The sequence below is a fragment of the Thunnus thynnus genome, chromosome 19, assembly GCF_963924715.1.
Source record: "Thunnus thynnus chromosome 19, fThuThy2.1, whole genome shotgun sequence".
In the NCBI taxonomy this organism is placed as follows: domain Eukaryota; kingdom Metazoa; phylum Chordata; class Actinopteri; order Scombriformes; family Scombridae; genus Thunnus; species Thunnus thynnus.
Genome location: NC_089535.1, coordinates 18,237,871 through 18,254,942, shown reverse-complemented (window position 1 = coordinate 18,254,942; position 17,072 = coordinate 18,237,871). Strand labels below are relative to the sequence as shown.

The window sequence follows — 17,072 nt, the reverse complement described above, 5'->3', positions numbered from 1 at the left end:
CGGAGCGAGCGGTGGGTGGGCTGAAGGTCAGATGAGCCCTGGACACACTGGCATTGTTCTTTCCATTTATTTCTCTCTCTCTTTTTATTTTTCTCACTTTATGACCTGTGACTTAAAGAGCATATGTCTGTGTATGTGCGGGTGTAAGCCAAAAAAAAAAAGAAAAAAATCATAAAACACAATGAAAAACACTATATATGCCACTTAAATGTGTTTTTAAAGCTACAGAATGCTTATTTCTTAGTGTGGCCTGGAGAGTATTCTGTGCGTGTGTTTGTGTTTCACTCTGGAAAGAGCTGTGGCATGTTATTAGTCTGAGTCAGCACAGACGAGCTCTCTGAGAACTCTGTTGAATGTAGAGGAGTGGGAGGAGATGAGCAAAAGGTCTTCTGTGACACTTAGAGATGCATGATGTCTTCCCCTCAGCTGTTACAGATTCCCCGAACCGCTGACTGTACTCTCTCCTCCTGGAAGCTGAACATTTTTTCAGTGGAACCACACAAAGCCACACGTGGAGCTTCCTTGCTGAGTGTGACATCATAAAACAAGGCATTCTTATTCAGATCGTATGTTCGTTTGCATCCAGCTCACTGACCTTTGTTTTTTTTTTTTTTTGTTCTTTGTGTCTCTCCCACCTCTCCTTGTAAAGGGCAGCACACATAACCATAGGCAAAATCACTTTGTGGAGGCTGAACTGTTATTTTCCCACAGAGAAAGTGATAGCGCCCATCTCGGAAGCAGTTCCGAAGGAGGTTGTAGAAAATTTCCCTCGAGATGCTGCTCTCAGTGTTCAAATCATTTGAACCTTGACCCAGTTTATAGTTGGGCCTTTTCAAAGTGCTTCCTCTCAGAGCTTTTATGTTTTTGTATGAATGCATGAACAAAGATGCAGGGGGGAAACTCATTTTGTGTGCCCTAGTTTCTGGAACTGCATTAATTAGTGTTGGAAATTAGCAAAACATGACAACCTGCTGTGAATATGAGGCCAATCAGCAAATGTGTGACACCAATTCTGCCCAGCGTGTGTTGCAAAGACACCAATAATATGAACGGATTTTGGTCAGGTTGAAACTTACAAAAGTTATTTTTTGCAAAAGATATTAAATGATGGTGTTATGAGATTGTTTGGCAACACCAAATGGCAGTGTACCTTCCTACATTAACACTAAATGCAGGGCAGAAAGCTTCACAGTTAACACAAAGTTGATCATTTGGAGGTAAACGATGTCTAGCTAGACATCTGCATTGAAAGTGGGATTAAATTTGGTTGAAAAGTGAGTTTTTTAAATACTTGTGACACGTAACCGTTGTGTCAATTACATTTATATTAGTAGATTTCACTGTGAATCACATCCCATCAGTGTGCTGAAATACAATAATTGAAATGCAGTTGAAATAATTGCTAGACATCTAAAAAAAATGTCACTTTTCCCCGACTTTAGACATATTTTGATCTGCAAATCACCAAATCAATGCTTACTTTCTTTACTACAAACTGTCTTTATAAAGAAGAAACACCAAGAGTGTAAAAGATAACTTAACATTTGGTTCTCTCCAATCACAGATGGTCATTTTACCGGGACCCCTCCCTCGTATGGGTATGACGCAGACCGCGCAGAAGAGCAGCGGAGGCACCACGACATCCTACCCTACATTGATGACTCGCCGTCGTCTTCGCCGCACCTCAGCTCCAAAAGCCGCAGCAGTCGGGACACCCTCTCCTCTGGATCTTTGGAGTCCTCCAAGTCGGTCAGTACGCCGTCGCACAATGTCCTACTGCTGGTGTTATCTTAAGAAAATATATATTGAAACAGTGGTGAAAATTGTAGAAGCCCACTTGATCCTCCGTCATACTTCCCTTATGAAATAGTCTTTTTTTTGTTACTAATGTGAGACACAAAGCATAACACCATATGGATATACAATTCTAGAAACATGGGTGAAATCACTCCTCTATGGCAAAAGGTGCCAATACTTCCTTTGACCTGAATACAGAGCAGGAAGTGGGCTAATCTATTCTTAGAGCAATCCCGCCTCATCAAAAAGCTGTAAATTGATGAGAAAACAAATCTGCCATTTGAGAGGATTGATAAAGGACAATATCTCCTACCTCATGACCTCCGAAGCAGTCATCCGGTGAAGAAACTCATCCCCCTTAAGAGTCTGGTTTTTTCTCATCCAGGGTATTAGGCAGAATTACCTATCACCTCCATCACCCCATCACTGCCTTCATCCTCTTACCCTCCGCTCTTTCTCTCTTGTCTGGGGAGAGAAAACCCAGTGATCTATGACGTCTGGTGCTCCTCAAAGGTTACCATGGAGAGGAAACACACGTGCACATGCGCACATACACACACACAAAAATAACATGGAGTCTATTTTAGACTACCTTTCTTTTTTTCATCTCTTTTCTACAATTTATATTTATTTGTATCTTAGGAGATCTAGTCATCACTGTGAGAATTTGTAGTTAGCAGATGCTAGAGCCATACGTTCCATTAGGATAGAGGGGTATCGTGGGAGAATGTAATAGGCTGATACTGCCCCTCTCCAGTGTGCCCTTGGAGGAAGTAATCGCATCAGTGGTCATGAAGCAATATCAGCAGACGCCGCCCCCCTCGTTCTTTGCTCACTGTCTGAGCCGGTGAGTGAGTGCCTGTCAATCTGATTGATGGCTTGATTCTGCCAATAAATGATGAGTCCCCTGACTGCATCCAACCTTTGACCTGCCAGCTTGGAACTCTCTCTGATTTACACTCATATAGGAGCATGTACGCACACACGCCCTTTCATCCCTGCCTGAGGTTGCCTCCTCTAAAGCATACATACACACGATTTCCTGGCGTAGAAGAGATCGAAGGGGATTTGCTGAGTAAACTTTCATATTTAGAGTCAGAATCCCTGAGCAAACCTGACGATGTGTGTGTGTGTGTGTGTAAATATGTGTGTGTTAAGGGTTGGCAGAGGCAGCGTCTGATGGTTAGTTAAATATATTATGCAGCCATTCTACAAATATCCATCAACAAATCATCCGAGCAGCCAGACATGCTTTCAATAACTGTCATGAAAATGAAGTTAGCATCGTCCTTGATTTGCCCTTGGCCAGTCCCTCTTCAAACAACATCCCAGTCTGCTTCTCTAATTGATGAGTCAGAGCCCAGACAGGCTCTGATTGGCTCAGCGGAAGCTGATGGTTTTATGATGTCACTGTGATGAGTCATCACCATCAGCAATACTGCTGATTTAATTTTCTACAGTGACTCTTGTTCTCTTTATAATCTGACTCTTCCCTGCACTGCAGAGGGAAAAGAGGGGGGGGGGGGTTACTGATTGGAAGTCAGCTGACATATGAGGGCTATGTTGTAATATTTTGAACTGTTTTGCCAAAAACACTGATGACATCTTTCACAAAAAACAGTATGATTTCTTGGCACATACTTGTAGGGCAATCAAGGACAGCCATAGCTCACTTTATTTTTATTGGATTCTTTTTCCGTGCAAAGTTTGCTCAACCAAGACAAACTAAAGTCCTCCAAATTTTCTTGGGTAGATGTAGATGACAGGAAATGTGTGAGAGAGAGCGAGAGAGAGAGAGAGAGAGAGAGAGAGAGAGAGAGAGAGAGAGAGAGAGAGATTGGGAATGACATAACCCCATTGGTCAGAATTCCTATTTTTCTTTTCCCCGCTGTATACTGTATCATAATAACTAATTTCTTCACTCTCTCATCTTATCTGATATTACACCCTTAGGCCCGGACCTGAGGGAGAGTTTGCCTCTTCTCTTACTCAGGGCTAAATCTCTTGATGGCCAACTTGAGTGGATTATGAGGCTTGGAAAGATTAAAATCTCCCTTGTTGTAGTGCATTACATCTGTAATGAACATAGCTCGTTTCCTTGCAGTTATAGTCATGGCGTGACGTGGCATCATACACATCATCGTTATCCAGAATACCGCTGCAAACACCGACTCTGTCAGTGTCAGTCACATCTTGCCGAAGTGCATTCTGAATAACCAGAAGTAATGCTGCATGTCTTTCTCCTGCAGCACAGGATAATTCTGAGACGGCTCCATTACACAGCAGACACGTGGAGATAGGAAGCAATCTCATTAGGCATTTCAGAAAAGCGAGGGATGGCAGAACAGGATGCTAAACAGATTAGGATGTGAAAAATGAAAATTGAAAAGGGTTAATAAAGTGTGGAACAGGCCACGCATTGCCGCTCACTTCTCTCCTTTCCTCTTGAGTGTTTATATGAGCTGACAGTCTCCTGCACTCTAAAGGGAAAGAGAGACAGAGATGGAGAATAATGTTATTACAGTCGCTGCTGCTCCGTTTCTATCTGCGCCTCCTGAGCTACATCTACGCACTTGTCAAATAAACACTGTTTGTATTGATTCTCCCGCATCCCCTATAAACATTATCCGTGCATAAACAAATCAGAAGCAAATCAGAATTCCTAAATCATGTTAGATACAGCCACCGCTAAGGGGTGTGTGAGCAGAAGGAGGATTGGTTTAAGTTTGGGTTTAATAGGAAAATATTAGCTTTTATTGCACAGAAAATATAGACACGCAAACCCAAATATACCCTAAGCAGGGAGAATGTGTTTTATTTATACTTTCTGATGACCAAACATGCAAAGCAGACACCCCTTTTAGTCTGAACCCAGAGATGGGCTCATTAGCTGCCAGGGCGATGAATAAAAGATGATATGTCTGGAGATGTGGGTACATCCTAAGGGAGGCGTCTGGGGTCTGAAACGATGAACAAACACTTTATGGCTCCCGTCTGCCCCCTGCTAGTTCAGTAACATGTGGCTGGATGTTTCAAGTTCCCTTCTTGTCATTTGCTTTGAATGTTCTTGATGCATCAGATGGACTCTGGTGTTTCCCATGTTCTCTTAGCAGCGGGTATGCTCTGTGAGGGGTAATGACATATAGCTCATGCGGATACTTGTAGCTCATTGAAGGCTTTACATTCATTTTTCATTCATTCACAAACATTCAGGGGGGCTCAGTTGCTGCCCCCAGGCTTTCCCTTTTAATTCAGTGGAGACAGACAGATTCAAAGCCGCTACAATGCAATGTAATGCATTTAAGAGCAATCCTATATCATAGTTACATTACTTATTTACTTTTAATACCCTCTTATTTGCACTTTTTTATTTGCAAGAGAAGACTTTTCCATTTTTGGTTGTCTTAGAATCTATACATAATGACCAATTAGAGCTTTTTCAATAGAAACTGATGCTTTATACAGCGCGGATCCCCAGACAACTCTATGTGATGCATAATACATGTCTGTCAGAATCGTTTCCTTTACCCTTCACTTAAGAAAGAGACACAAAGAAAGAGAGACTTTTCAGTCTCTCTTTCTTTGAAAGAGGAAAAGAGAGAAGACGTATATACAGCAGAAGCATAAACTCTAGAAGACAAGAAAAACAGTCAGATGAAGAAGAGAGGACATGTTCTACTTGTAGTCTGTACATCATATCTAAAAAACTTAATAAATAGAATCATCTTTGCTTCATTCAAAGCTTTTGCACAAGTACGGCCTTGTGTGTCAATGGCTAAGATGCTGAGAGGCTGGAGCAACATAGTTCAACATAGTGTCTGTAAATCCTGGTGACACCTGTGTCATTCACTACATTACATAACCTGGTCAGACCAGCACAGAGCCGCCATCATAAAGGATTAATGGTTATTGATTGTAAATAGAACTATAACCGCTTACAGCGCCGTATAAATCCTGCGCTGCATTTAACTGTTCACAATACATGCAGTCAAGTCGCTGTTAATCAAATAGAACTTTCTCGTGAGCCGAATGTGTTTGTCACTTTTAAATCATGTTTTTCTTTCACCGACTGATTCGCTAATCAATAGAAATGTGAGCCAAACCAAAGCACGTCTAGCCCTGCGGTAACCCTGCTGATAATGGACTCCTAGATAATGGAGTCCATAATAATTCTGGATCATTTCATAATCTTCTGGGCTATAACAGTCCCCTGAGATCCATGCTAGCATCTGCTTATGCAGTGGCCATGGAAACAGGTTTCAGGCCCATTTGCCCCTCCATTTAAATAAATGCATGTACACCCACGGAGATCCAAGGACTCGCTGTACATGTTGAAATGCAGCTAACATGAATACTGTACATCATTTTAGCATGCATATTTATGCACACGTGAATTCGGCTGTGTAGATATGTAGATGTAGAATTACAGGTGGCTTGACATACAGAAACTCAGACGTAGTGCTGAAATTATTTGTCATTCCATTAATTGTTTAAGTCATTTATATGGATGAAACAGGCAATCTGATGAAGTATCCTTGGGCTCTGGGAAATTGTGAAGCTGACTTTTCTCTATTTTCTGACACTGCGTAGATTAATTGATATGGAAAAAAAATGAACAGATGAAACCTTAAAACAATAATTTATTTGCAATCCGACTCAAGAAAATACCACAAATAATAAACACAAAACTGTAGGAATATAGCTACATATACACTTAAATTCACACCCTGTCTGGCTCTTATCCTGACTACCAGATGGATTTTATCCTGTTGCCCCCTGCCCGAATACACACACAATTTCCTCTGTGTATCACTGAGGTCTGTGAAGCCAGGTAGCTTAAGTCCAGCAGGCTGATTCAGCTGAAGTCACAGCAGCAAGACCTGAATGTGCTTTTCTCCAGATAACTTTGCCATCCTCGTGCACTTGGTCTTGACCTTCTTTTAGCCCCTTTCACACCTAGCACCCATATGATTGGAGTGTAAACATATATGGCAGTATTAGTGTGTGCTATCTGTAGGATTTCCATATAGAATGTATACACACGTGACATAACGGCTCTTGATCAGCAAGGGGAGGTCTAACGGTTTGTTAGATGCTCTTGATCCAGGAATCTTATGGCTTGCAAGGAATGAATCCCAGGAATTTTACTATTTTCTAGATCTATACACCTTTTCTTTGCTTAATGTCTTTCTCTCCTTCCTCTGGCTAGTCTTAGTCTTTTCTCACCGTGACTCTCACAAAAACCTCTCTCATCCTACATACATCATACGTCATGTAGATACAAGTATCGGGTAGGATTTTCGATCACGTCTCCTTTTTCCTCCCAATTTTTCTGTACTAGACTGTCAAAAATGTAGTCCTACCCTCTATCTTGTTCTCCTCTTCATCATGTCATATCTTTTACTCTTCCTTTTCTGCCCTCTTTCTATTCTTGTTTTCTCTCTTTCCTCCTCCTCGTAGCCAGAGGGACGGGATGCTTCCACGTCCCAACCTGAGCGCTCTGTGTGTGTGTGTGTGTGTGTGTGTGTGCACTTGCACATTGTCTCTCACACACACATATTTTTACGCCAACCTTTGTCCCATGGGAGACCCTGCCTGTTTGAGTTATTTCAGAGTTTGTGGTTAAACAAGACAGCCTGAGGAATCTCTCTCTGCCTCTCTGTTTTCTTTCATGTCCGTACTCCTCCTTTAACTGGGCTGAAGGGAATGAGGAGTTAACCAGGGAGGATTTCTAGAAGGTGCATGTGCTGCTGTACCTCAGAGATCCTTTTACCAGCTGATATTGAATGCTCTTAAAAAAAAAATCTAATTGTGTGCCTTCCAGTGTGAAAGTAAAGAATAGGCATGTACAAGATTGGATTTATTTGTGTGCATTATATCGTATCGCTGGATATTGATGTAACTTTATTAATGACTGTCTGTTTTTTTGTTTGCAGAATGAATGTGACCTGGAAAAAGGTTTAGAGATGAGGAAGTGGGTCCTGTCTGGGATTTTGGCCAGTGAGGAAACATACCTCAGTCACCTGGAAGCACTGCTTCTGGTGAGAACACACACACACACACACACACACATACGCATTACTTATACCCATTATACAGGAGAATCTTATTAATGTGTTTGTGTATATTTCCAAGTATCAGTGCTTTGTTTTAATTTGGTTCCACAGATGCATCTACAAATGAAAATAAAACATGCTAACAATATGGATCCTTTACTGGCTTTTGGATTTTGATGTGCAATATACAGATGACAATACATAAGTTATAAATAAGCCAAATAAAAAACAAATTCCAACAGAGGAAGAGACATAAAACATCTGTGGGTTGAGTTATATGACAATATCGAAATAGAAATTCGTCAGCCCTCAGAGGGTTTGCCATACTGTTTTTACCATGGTAGTTATCCCTGGAATATCCCAGGTTGTATCAGGCCAGTATGAGCAATGATTTAAAGCAAAACTATGTAACATTTTCTTAACAGTGACTACCACGGCTTAAAGTGGAAATTACAGGATAATTGCACATTAAATTTCCCTTAATTTCCCAAGAATTTTTTGTGTTTAAAGCTTCTTTAATGTAAAGCTGCCCTAATCCAAATTTTTATACTATCAGTGGAATAAATGATGTGTAATATGAAAGGTGTCGCTCATAATGAGAAACCCTCATTACTCAACTGCAGCTCCTTCAGCTCTACGGAGCATATTAGCGTCTTTCAACTCGTTGTCTTGGTGTCACAGCCTGTAACTTTACAGTTTTGGTTCAGTCCTACAGCTCTCATCGGCCTTATTTCCAGCAGAAGCAGGTGGCTGTTCTCACTGAAAGATATAAACCGACAGTATGCTAAACTATTTTGGCTCACAGTTCACACAGAGACGCAGTGCAAAGCACGTTTCACACCTGTTGTCTCCACTGTTCGTCCCTCTCAGCCCATGAAGCCTTTGAAGGCTGCAGCTACAACGTCGCAGCCTGTGCTCACTGTGGCCCAGATAGAAACCATCTTCTTCAAAGTGCCTGAGCTCTATGAGGTCCACAAGGAGTTCTACGATGGTCTTTTGCCCCGCGTCCAGCAGTGGAGCCACCACCAGAGAGTTGGGGATCTCTTCCAGAAACTGGTGAGGAAAAAGAAAGAGATGAGTCAAGGGGTTTGGGGGTGTTTTGAGATTTTTGTGTGTGTGTGTGTCTGTGAACGCAGCGACCCAATGCAACCCTACTGTGCCAGAGCAACATTATTCACAGTAATGTGTCTCGAATTGGAAGGCTTTCAGAAGCAGAATCCTTCAACGTAACTCAATAAACCAATAAAAAAAATGTAGATTTGATTTTTGCATCGATGCCCTTCTTTATCATTTTAAATTTAGATAAATTGAATCTGAATCATGCTTGTCTTCCTATTTCCTCCTCAACAGCCGCTTGCTCTCTATCTGTTTCTGCCAAGGATGTCAGGGCCAAATGTACACTGGGTCTACTTAATCATTTTCACAATGGGTCAATTAACCCACAATGAATCAGTTGTTAATTCTCTTCGAAATGCTTCTCCTCTTCCACCGCCTCTCTCCCTGTTCTCTCTTTCTCCCCCTCAGACTCACTCATGCTCGAATGCACACACGCATTTACACATACACACACACACACACACATGCGCGCGCACACAGAGGGAGGTGCAGGCGTGTTTCACAATGCCGCCTTTCTGCCTCAGGCAGCTGAGGCCATCACTGCTCTGTGTGCTTTGTGTCTCAAAAGAAGCTGCTATAAATAGGAGCCTCTCTCTCTGTTGGCCTGTCTTTTCCCCCCTCTCTCTCTCTCTCACGCACACACACACACTAAAATCCATGTTTTTATCAAATAGTTTGTTTAGAAGGTCATTTATGGTTTTTTCTTAAGGTATGGTCACTCAAGTATGTTGTGGGTGATAAATAGATATTGAGTGATTGCAGACTATGAGCAGTATATGAGAACAATGCCGCAGTTTATAGTTTAGTTGTGTAATAATGTGCAAAACAAGGTGATAACACACCACTAGAATAATGACTTCTCCATTGGCTGACCTTGCAAATTTGGAGGGCAAAATTTGAAGGATAAGGCTGTGATTTTCTATATTTTTCTTATTGTCAACAAATCTCATGTGCAGAGCCAAACCAGCAATGAACTTATCCTACTTACAAGTATTTTCTGTGTAACCAAAGCCTGATATCTGTGTTATAGACCTCCGTTGTTGTCCAAAAACTATTAACAACACGTCAATGAGCCACATCGCTGTGCACTGTGTGACATGTTCATTCGCCCCAAAAGGCAAAGGTTACTGTAGTTTGTTTAGAAACGGCTGATGTGTTTTTAATAGAGGAATATGATATATCAGCCTTTGGTTACGCAAACAATACTTGTAAGTAGGATCAGTTTATTGCTGGTTTGGCTCTGCACATGAGATTTATTGACAATAAGAAAAATATAGAAATGGCCAGCAAAATCCCTCAACAGAGGTGAACTTTGACCTACAAGTCTATCGGAGCCATACAAGAGTTCATGCCAAAACAGGAAATACATTCTTGAATTTTTCAGCCATATGAGCTTCAACTGGGAGATGAAGAGAATATTCACCTAGACTGTTGCTACCATGTGACCGTACCTTCACCTAATTTCTTTGTCTGATCTGAACCATTACATCAGCCTGACAAAGGGTTTACTCTCTCACACTCTGTATTTACACTTTTTCTATCAACCTCCACAATCTGCAGTCTGGTTGTCTTTGTCACTCTTCCTCTCCAGTAGGTACACACACACACACACACACACACACACACACAGTTTCTGGCCCATTCCCTCCCCCCAGACAGTAGTTAATAAAAGTCAAGAGGAGAAGATGCTGAGCCTACAAAAAAAAAAAAAAAAAAAGGAAAAATGCTACATGACAGCCGTTCCGTTAGGAGGTGGAGAGGGAGGGAGGAAGAGATTAGATGAGAGTGGAGGAGGTGGTGCGGGCGAGGAAAGAGGGGGGAGGGAGGTTTGAGATAGAAGGAGAGAGGATGAGAGCCGAGTAGGGATGGCAAGTAGATTTAGGCAACTCTGATAGAGCTGTCTCACCATTACTCTGAAATCTGTGTGGGGAGCAGACGGGCTTAGGAATCATAAAACATCAGAACAAGGAAGGCGAGAGACGGGAGAGTAAAGAGGAAGAGGCAAAGCGTCAGTGGCAGGTTATGAGCATGAGTGTCAGACAGAAGTGTTTGAAGGCTGAAAATAGGGCTAAATCACACTCGTGCTCCTGCTCCGCCTCAACACACACTTCATACACTGCAGCAAAGTGAAGGTTTTACACCATGAAGACAGACAATCAGGCAGAGCAGAAAAGTTTTTGCTGGGTAAACTGATAAACTGGCTTTGAATGTTTTTTTCTGATTCTGTGAATTTATGCAGTAGAAGAAGAATAGCTCTTTTGATCCTTCATTTGGCCTCACACAGCCAACCTACAAATTATTCTTCGCTCTGTTGACGTTCGTCTGAGGCGAACATATGTCAGAGGATAGGCGACATCTGCGTGTCCACCCTCCTTTGCATGGGGAAGATATGGATGCTTTTATTATCTGAACAGACTATTTTCTACATTTGCTTTGACTGACTGACAAATTCTCTTTCATTGCTGAAACACTGACATTCACTAGGCTGTGCATGGGTTCTGCATCGAGTTTATCAAATTTCATATTCAAATTGATAAGTTTCTGGTTAAAGTTTAGGTGAGAAATACACCATGCAGACACCAAGTCATGTGACATTTTGGATCTACAGCACCTGGTTTAAGGTTTAAGAGTTGAAGGGCAGCAATTCATGTTATCATCAACACAAGTCCCTATAGCTGATGAGTGTAGTGGATTTCCAGCTGCCATGTTTGATTAAACCACAGTTAGAACCAAAACCATTAGCTGATTCATCAGTTTGTCCATCGACAGAAATTTAATCTGCAGCTATTCTGATAATCAATTAATCATTTAATTAATTTTTCAGCTCTCTCAAATGTGAGGATTTTCTGCTTTTCTTTGCCATATGTAAGAGTAAACTGAATATCTTTGTTTGACTGTCATATCAAGCAATTTGAAGACGTCGCCTTAGGTGCTGGGAATTTGTGATGGACATTTTCCATTATTATATAGACCAAACAATGTATCAGTTAATCAAGTTAGTTGCAGCCTTTCACTATTTCTTTGGGTCTCTGCATTTTCATTTTAAAAATTGTTTTGTTTTACCAGCAGATGAAGGATCTTAATGGGGACATATACGTTTTGAGTTTTTCTGTTACTTTTATAGTGTTGTTTTGTGGTGTTTGTTCGCAGATTATGTCTATTTTAAACATGGTCAAAGGTCCAAAACTTGAGGTGAACATTTGTAAAAATGCTCCCTGGAGCTCCTTAGTAGCTTTCGTTGCTAAGGTTCCACAGGTTCTTCATGTTGTCCACTCACATATTTTGGATCAGATTCGGGCTCAAACATGTACAGGCATATTTGAGAAGTTTCCATTTCGAGTAAAGAACGAGAAAAAGAAGTGAAATTCTATGACTACAGTTTGTTTACGTAGCCTCCTAACCCTGTCTGCAGAGACGTAGCTTCCAGGAGCTTACCAATCAGAACAGAGCAAGCTCATCAGGAAGGGGGCCTTAAAGAAACAGGAGCTAAAACCGCCTGTTTCAGACAGAGGCTGAACTAAGGGGCTGCATAAAGAGTCAGTATAAGATAAATAAGCAATTTTTTGAACTGTAAACAAGATATTCTAGTAGAGCACCAGAACATAAATACAGACCTGGAAATGTACATATGTTTCCTTCAACTTTTCTAACTCTGTCAAGTCATGTAATTATATCATCAAGTGATGCTTCCTCCCTCCGTAAGAACATAATTCAGTCTGTTGGAACTACCTTATAAACCAAGTAGCTAAATCCAGCCTTCTTGTATAATGGCCGTAGTCTGTCATGAGGCTGTTTCCTTAATGTTGTTTTCCGCTGTGGATTACACACATACTCTCACGCAGGACAAATCCCAAACTGAGAAATCCAAACGCCCAAGCAGTTTCTTTCATCACCCAAAGCCATTTTCTGCTGTGATACTGTAGCTGCAGCCATACACTCAGTAAGCCTTCACGCCGTTGTGTGTGGCTCTGTGGATGTGGCTGGCAGACATACGGGCTCTCTGTTCTCGCCGCAGTGAAACTGTCACGCTCTGAATGGCCTCCGTTGTGGTGCAGATTGTGTGGCCCAGGGCAGGACATAGGATTGCAGGATTGTGAAAATTGCTTTACTCCTCCTCGCCTTCCTCCACCTTACCTCTTCTTCCTGGTGTGCAGATGTATATGCAAAACATTATACTGTTGAGCCATCTTAGAACTACTTTGCTGCCTGAAATCCATCAGGGAGAACTTAAAAACATAAATGAGGACAATCATTTGTCAGGAAAAGGAGGTTCAGTCTCGTGTTTTTTGTTGTGTTTTTTTCATGATGGCTCGTGGCACGTGGTCTTAAAGCTGTGGCTATTTTTTGGACAAAGGAACCTACACACCATGTAACTAGTGGTGATAACATGATAAGTGCAAACAATGTTTAAAAAACTTGTGACCCCCCGCCCCTCCCTCCCCTCCCCCCCTCCCCTGTGATGGCAAAGATCAGGTCATGTCAGGAAGGTCAGAGTCATGGCTAAATATAGGATGTAAAGGGATGAATGAGCTCTGTTTGAGACAACAATTAGTTTAATGGTCTACAGATGTGTGGTAGTAGCAGTCCAAGTCACAAAGTGGCTCACACGAGGTGATAAATTAAAAATCAACAGTCATAAAAGCTTCAAAAGAACCTACAGGTAAACAAAAGACGTTAAACTGGATGTCTGGAAGTTTTAAAGTGTGATTCGGCGCAGTTTTAGCATAATTTCATCATCACCAAGTTAACCGCAGAGAAAGTGGAGACATTGCCAAAACAAAGTCCAACGGGACAAGAAACTCGAGCATGATGATCAGACATGTTTTAGACGAACCCTCGGGTTAGGCAAAAGTTATGTGGAATAGAAAATGAAGGCAAACTGTAAAATTATTCAACTTTGAACCATCACACTTGCCGTAGTTGTACACACAGTTCTCCTGTGCATTGAGGAATTATTACAGACGTTGGAGTGCACTCACTTTTGGTCAGATCTTATGCCTGACTGCTCACATTTCTTGCCGGGTCAGACTTTGATCTCAGCAGTTACTTTGGTGAGTACGGTGTTACCATTACCGATAAAAATGTTGATCACAGTTATCAAGTAAACTGGAATGATCCTTAAAGCCTCTGGAACAGACAAAAGAGCTCAGCCCAAGGTAAGAGTTACAGGCATATCTTCAGAAGTGTGTGTGTGTGTGTGTGTGCATGTGTGTGTGTTTGAGGCTCTTGACATGACACACAAAGCCCTTCTGCACTGTCTCTCTCCTCCTTTTGCTTTTGTTCAGTAGAATTGATTGTTCTTTTGTCGGCTGTCGAGATGGATCGCAGCGCTGGCAGGCAGCGTTTGGTGGCGTTTTCTTCAGCCATCCAGCTTCCTAAATGTGCTTTCATAGCCTCCGTTACACCAATCATTAATTACTCACGCTGGCACAGTGCGGGGCTGGCTGGTTTCTATGGCAACGGCCCGGCTGCGAGGAGCGCCGTGGTTACATGCTGTTGTGACGGTGATCTGTGTCTTTGCTTTGTTGGTTGTTTTGCTTTCAGCAGTCTGCAAGTCATACACAGTGTCTCAGACATGGAATTTAAAGGATTTTACATTTCACTTCTGCAGTTTGGCTTTTGCAAAGTTCAACTGAGAAGGTCAAGGTGGGCTTGTCTATATAATATATATCTATGTAAAGATTAGTCCATTTGTGATTGTGATGGTTCAGATTTTAACAAAACATAAGGGAATGAAGTGGCTCCCTTGTGCTCTCCATCATTTTTACACAATCACTGCTTAGACAAATGTATTTTTAAGAGCGGGCTGCACTACGCTGCTGTGTCTCCATCTGTCTGACTGTGTGTATCCAATATGTGTGTGTGTTTTTTAATGTTCCTGTCGTTAGTTTGTTCTGTTTACATGCCAAAAAGATTAGACTTGACAATCCACAAACTTGTTAAGACTGCTCTCCTTATCACTTTTAGGTTATTTTTAGAAAACAATTTGGTGTTTAGAGTAGCACTTACACTGCAGTTGTGAGGTTTAGGAATGAGGTGGTGGTGAAGAATAGGATGTAGTGAAGAGGACTGTTGAGTTTGTTTAGATATGTCTTTGTGTGTCTGAGCATCTGACTGAAAGACTGCTTTGTGGATTTCATTGCCTTAGTGTTTCTGTGTGAGAGCGTAGAGTAATGATGTTTGCCAGCTATTTATTTCTCCCATATAGAAACTTACTTGGAGTTAGACAAGTTTAAAGTCACTGTATTAAGATTTTTATTTGGATTTAGAGGCTGTATCGCAGGCCGAACTCACAAACATTTCAATATGTCTAATCTGTTCATTAAAATGTGACTCTCACGTCCATCCTCTGTTTGTTTTTCTTCCTCTCCATCAGGCCAGCCAGTTAGGAGTTTACCGGGCGTTCGTGGACAACTACGAGCTGGCCGTGGAGACGGCAGAGAAGTGCTGCCAGGCTAACACACAGTTTGCTGAAATCTCTGAGGTAAGTAGAGGAGGGAAAAGAACAGATGACGATGCCAAGCAGGGACTATAATATGTGGTTGTATTGAAAGCTATAAATGTGGGGAAAGGGATAAACAAAAGCAGCGTCAGAAGTTTAAAAAGCGCAGCAATTTCAGCAATTAGAGGTTAAGATAATCCCACCCCTGTATTTTCTTTTAGATCCTCATATTTTTCCTTTAAGTGGAGCCTCAGTAAGTTCCAGTAAACATCTTTGTGCTTAATATTTGTCCAAAATAAAGACAGGGTGATGACATTTAGAGGTCTCAAATTTTCAAAATCTTGGTTGACTCTGTATTTTTTTGTCTTTTTGGACATGGACGCAAGATCCCTCATAGAAAAAGTGTTATTACTGTTATTATTAGAGGTATTAGCAAAATATTCCTGTTTTAGACATAGACTGATGGGACAAAATGGGAGCATTTATCAACAAAGCCTCTTCTGACTCAGTCAAGTCATCACTAAATAAATTCTACTTAGCAATGAGCTTCTCTTGTGTTGCTTAGTTTAGAGAAAATCACATGTTGTTCTCTGTTTAAATGTCAGGAAATACAAGAGAAGGCAGATGAACCAAGCATTTCACAGATAGCGCAGTAGGCTTTGTGGTACTTGCAGGCAAAAGTTACTGGTTTAGTTTCTGTCTCAGAGCTGTGGCCGAGGTTGAAGCTGTGATCACTGAGTTATAGGGTCGTTTTACCAGCGTGTAAAATCAGTCAGTCAGACATTTAACCCCTACATACCAGCAAATTATCCAATTGACGTTCCTTTGATGTAGGGAACAGTGCTGTATCTAATTAAGATAAAAGAAAGTTAATGTTCAGTCGAGCATTTATCACAGGAGTGAATTTTCACCAAACGTGTACTAAATTGTTTGTTGAACTACAAATTTGCTTTCTCCAAATGTAATTTGGCAACATTAACGCTGACGAGAGACACCAACCTCTAACTGATTAGTTCATCTTTGATCTGATCATCGATTGAGATTATGAATTTAACAGAACACAGTCTCTCCTCACTGACTGTCATTGTCCAGCATTCATTCAGCGTATCTCTTCTTCTCGACAATAAATTAGTGAGTAATGCGGTTGCTCTGATGAGTATGATTTTAGGACAGTGTTAACATAAAAAACAGTCGGCCTTCTGTTGTGCTGTTGCCACATGCAGCTGGACGGTTTGTGAGAAAAAGGCAGTGTTACCTTGTCACACAAAAATGACAAAGAAGATGACTGACTTGCTGCACAGTGTTAAATTATGTGTGATTATGGAAAGGAACAGTTTCTGAGAGTGGTTGCATAGAGAGCGTCTATTTTGCGGCTGCTCAACAGTTTTATCCCTGATGTACTTCACTTGCAAAATGCTCTCCCATTTTCACCCACACAGCTCTTATCATTTCCCTGCATTTAAATGTGAATGTTCTGCTAAATATATATCTATATAAATGCAACCAGAGGCAATTTTGTGGGTATGTGTACACCAGTGTGTACTTTTTTTCCTGTTTCACATGTGTTTATCAGGTAAATGGACCAATGGTTGGTGTTTCCAGTAGTTTTGGCTCAAGGAACCCACAGCCTGGTCTCAGTCTCATCCTTGACCAGGAAGCTC

At 41.4% G+C, this 17,072-nt stretch overlaps 1 protein-coding gene across 1 annotated transcript in view; it reads left to right on the top strand.

Moving 5' to 3' along the window:
• Window positions 1–17,072, top strand: part of bcr (BCR activator of RhoGEF and GTPase) — a 91,248-nt gene that overhangs the window by 49,939 nt on the left and 24,237 nt on the right. The window contains exons 3-6 of the mRNA XM_067574518.1: window positions 1,565–1,749; window positions 7,734–7,838; window positions 8,724–8,909; window positions 15,346–15,453. Coding sequence (XP_067430619.1) covers window positions 1,565–1,749; window positions 7,734–7,838; window positions 8,724–8,909; window positions 15,346–15,453 — 584 coding nt within the window. The remainder of the gene's footprint in view (window positions 1–1,564; window positions 1,750–7,733; window positions 7,839–8,723; window positions 8,910–15,345; window positions 15,454–17,072) is intronic.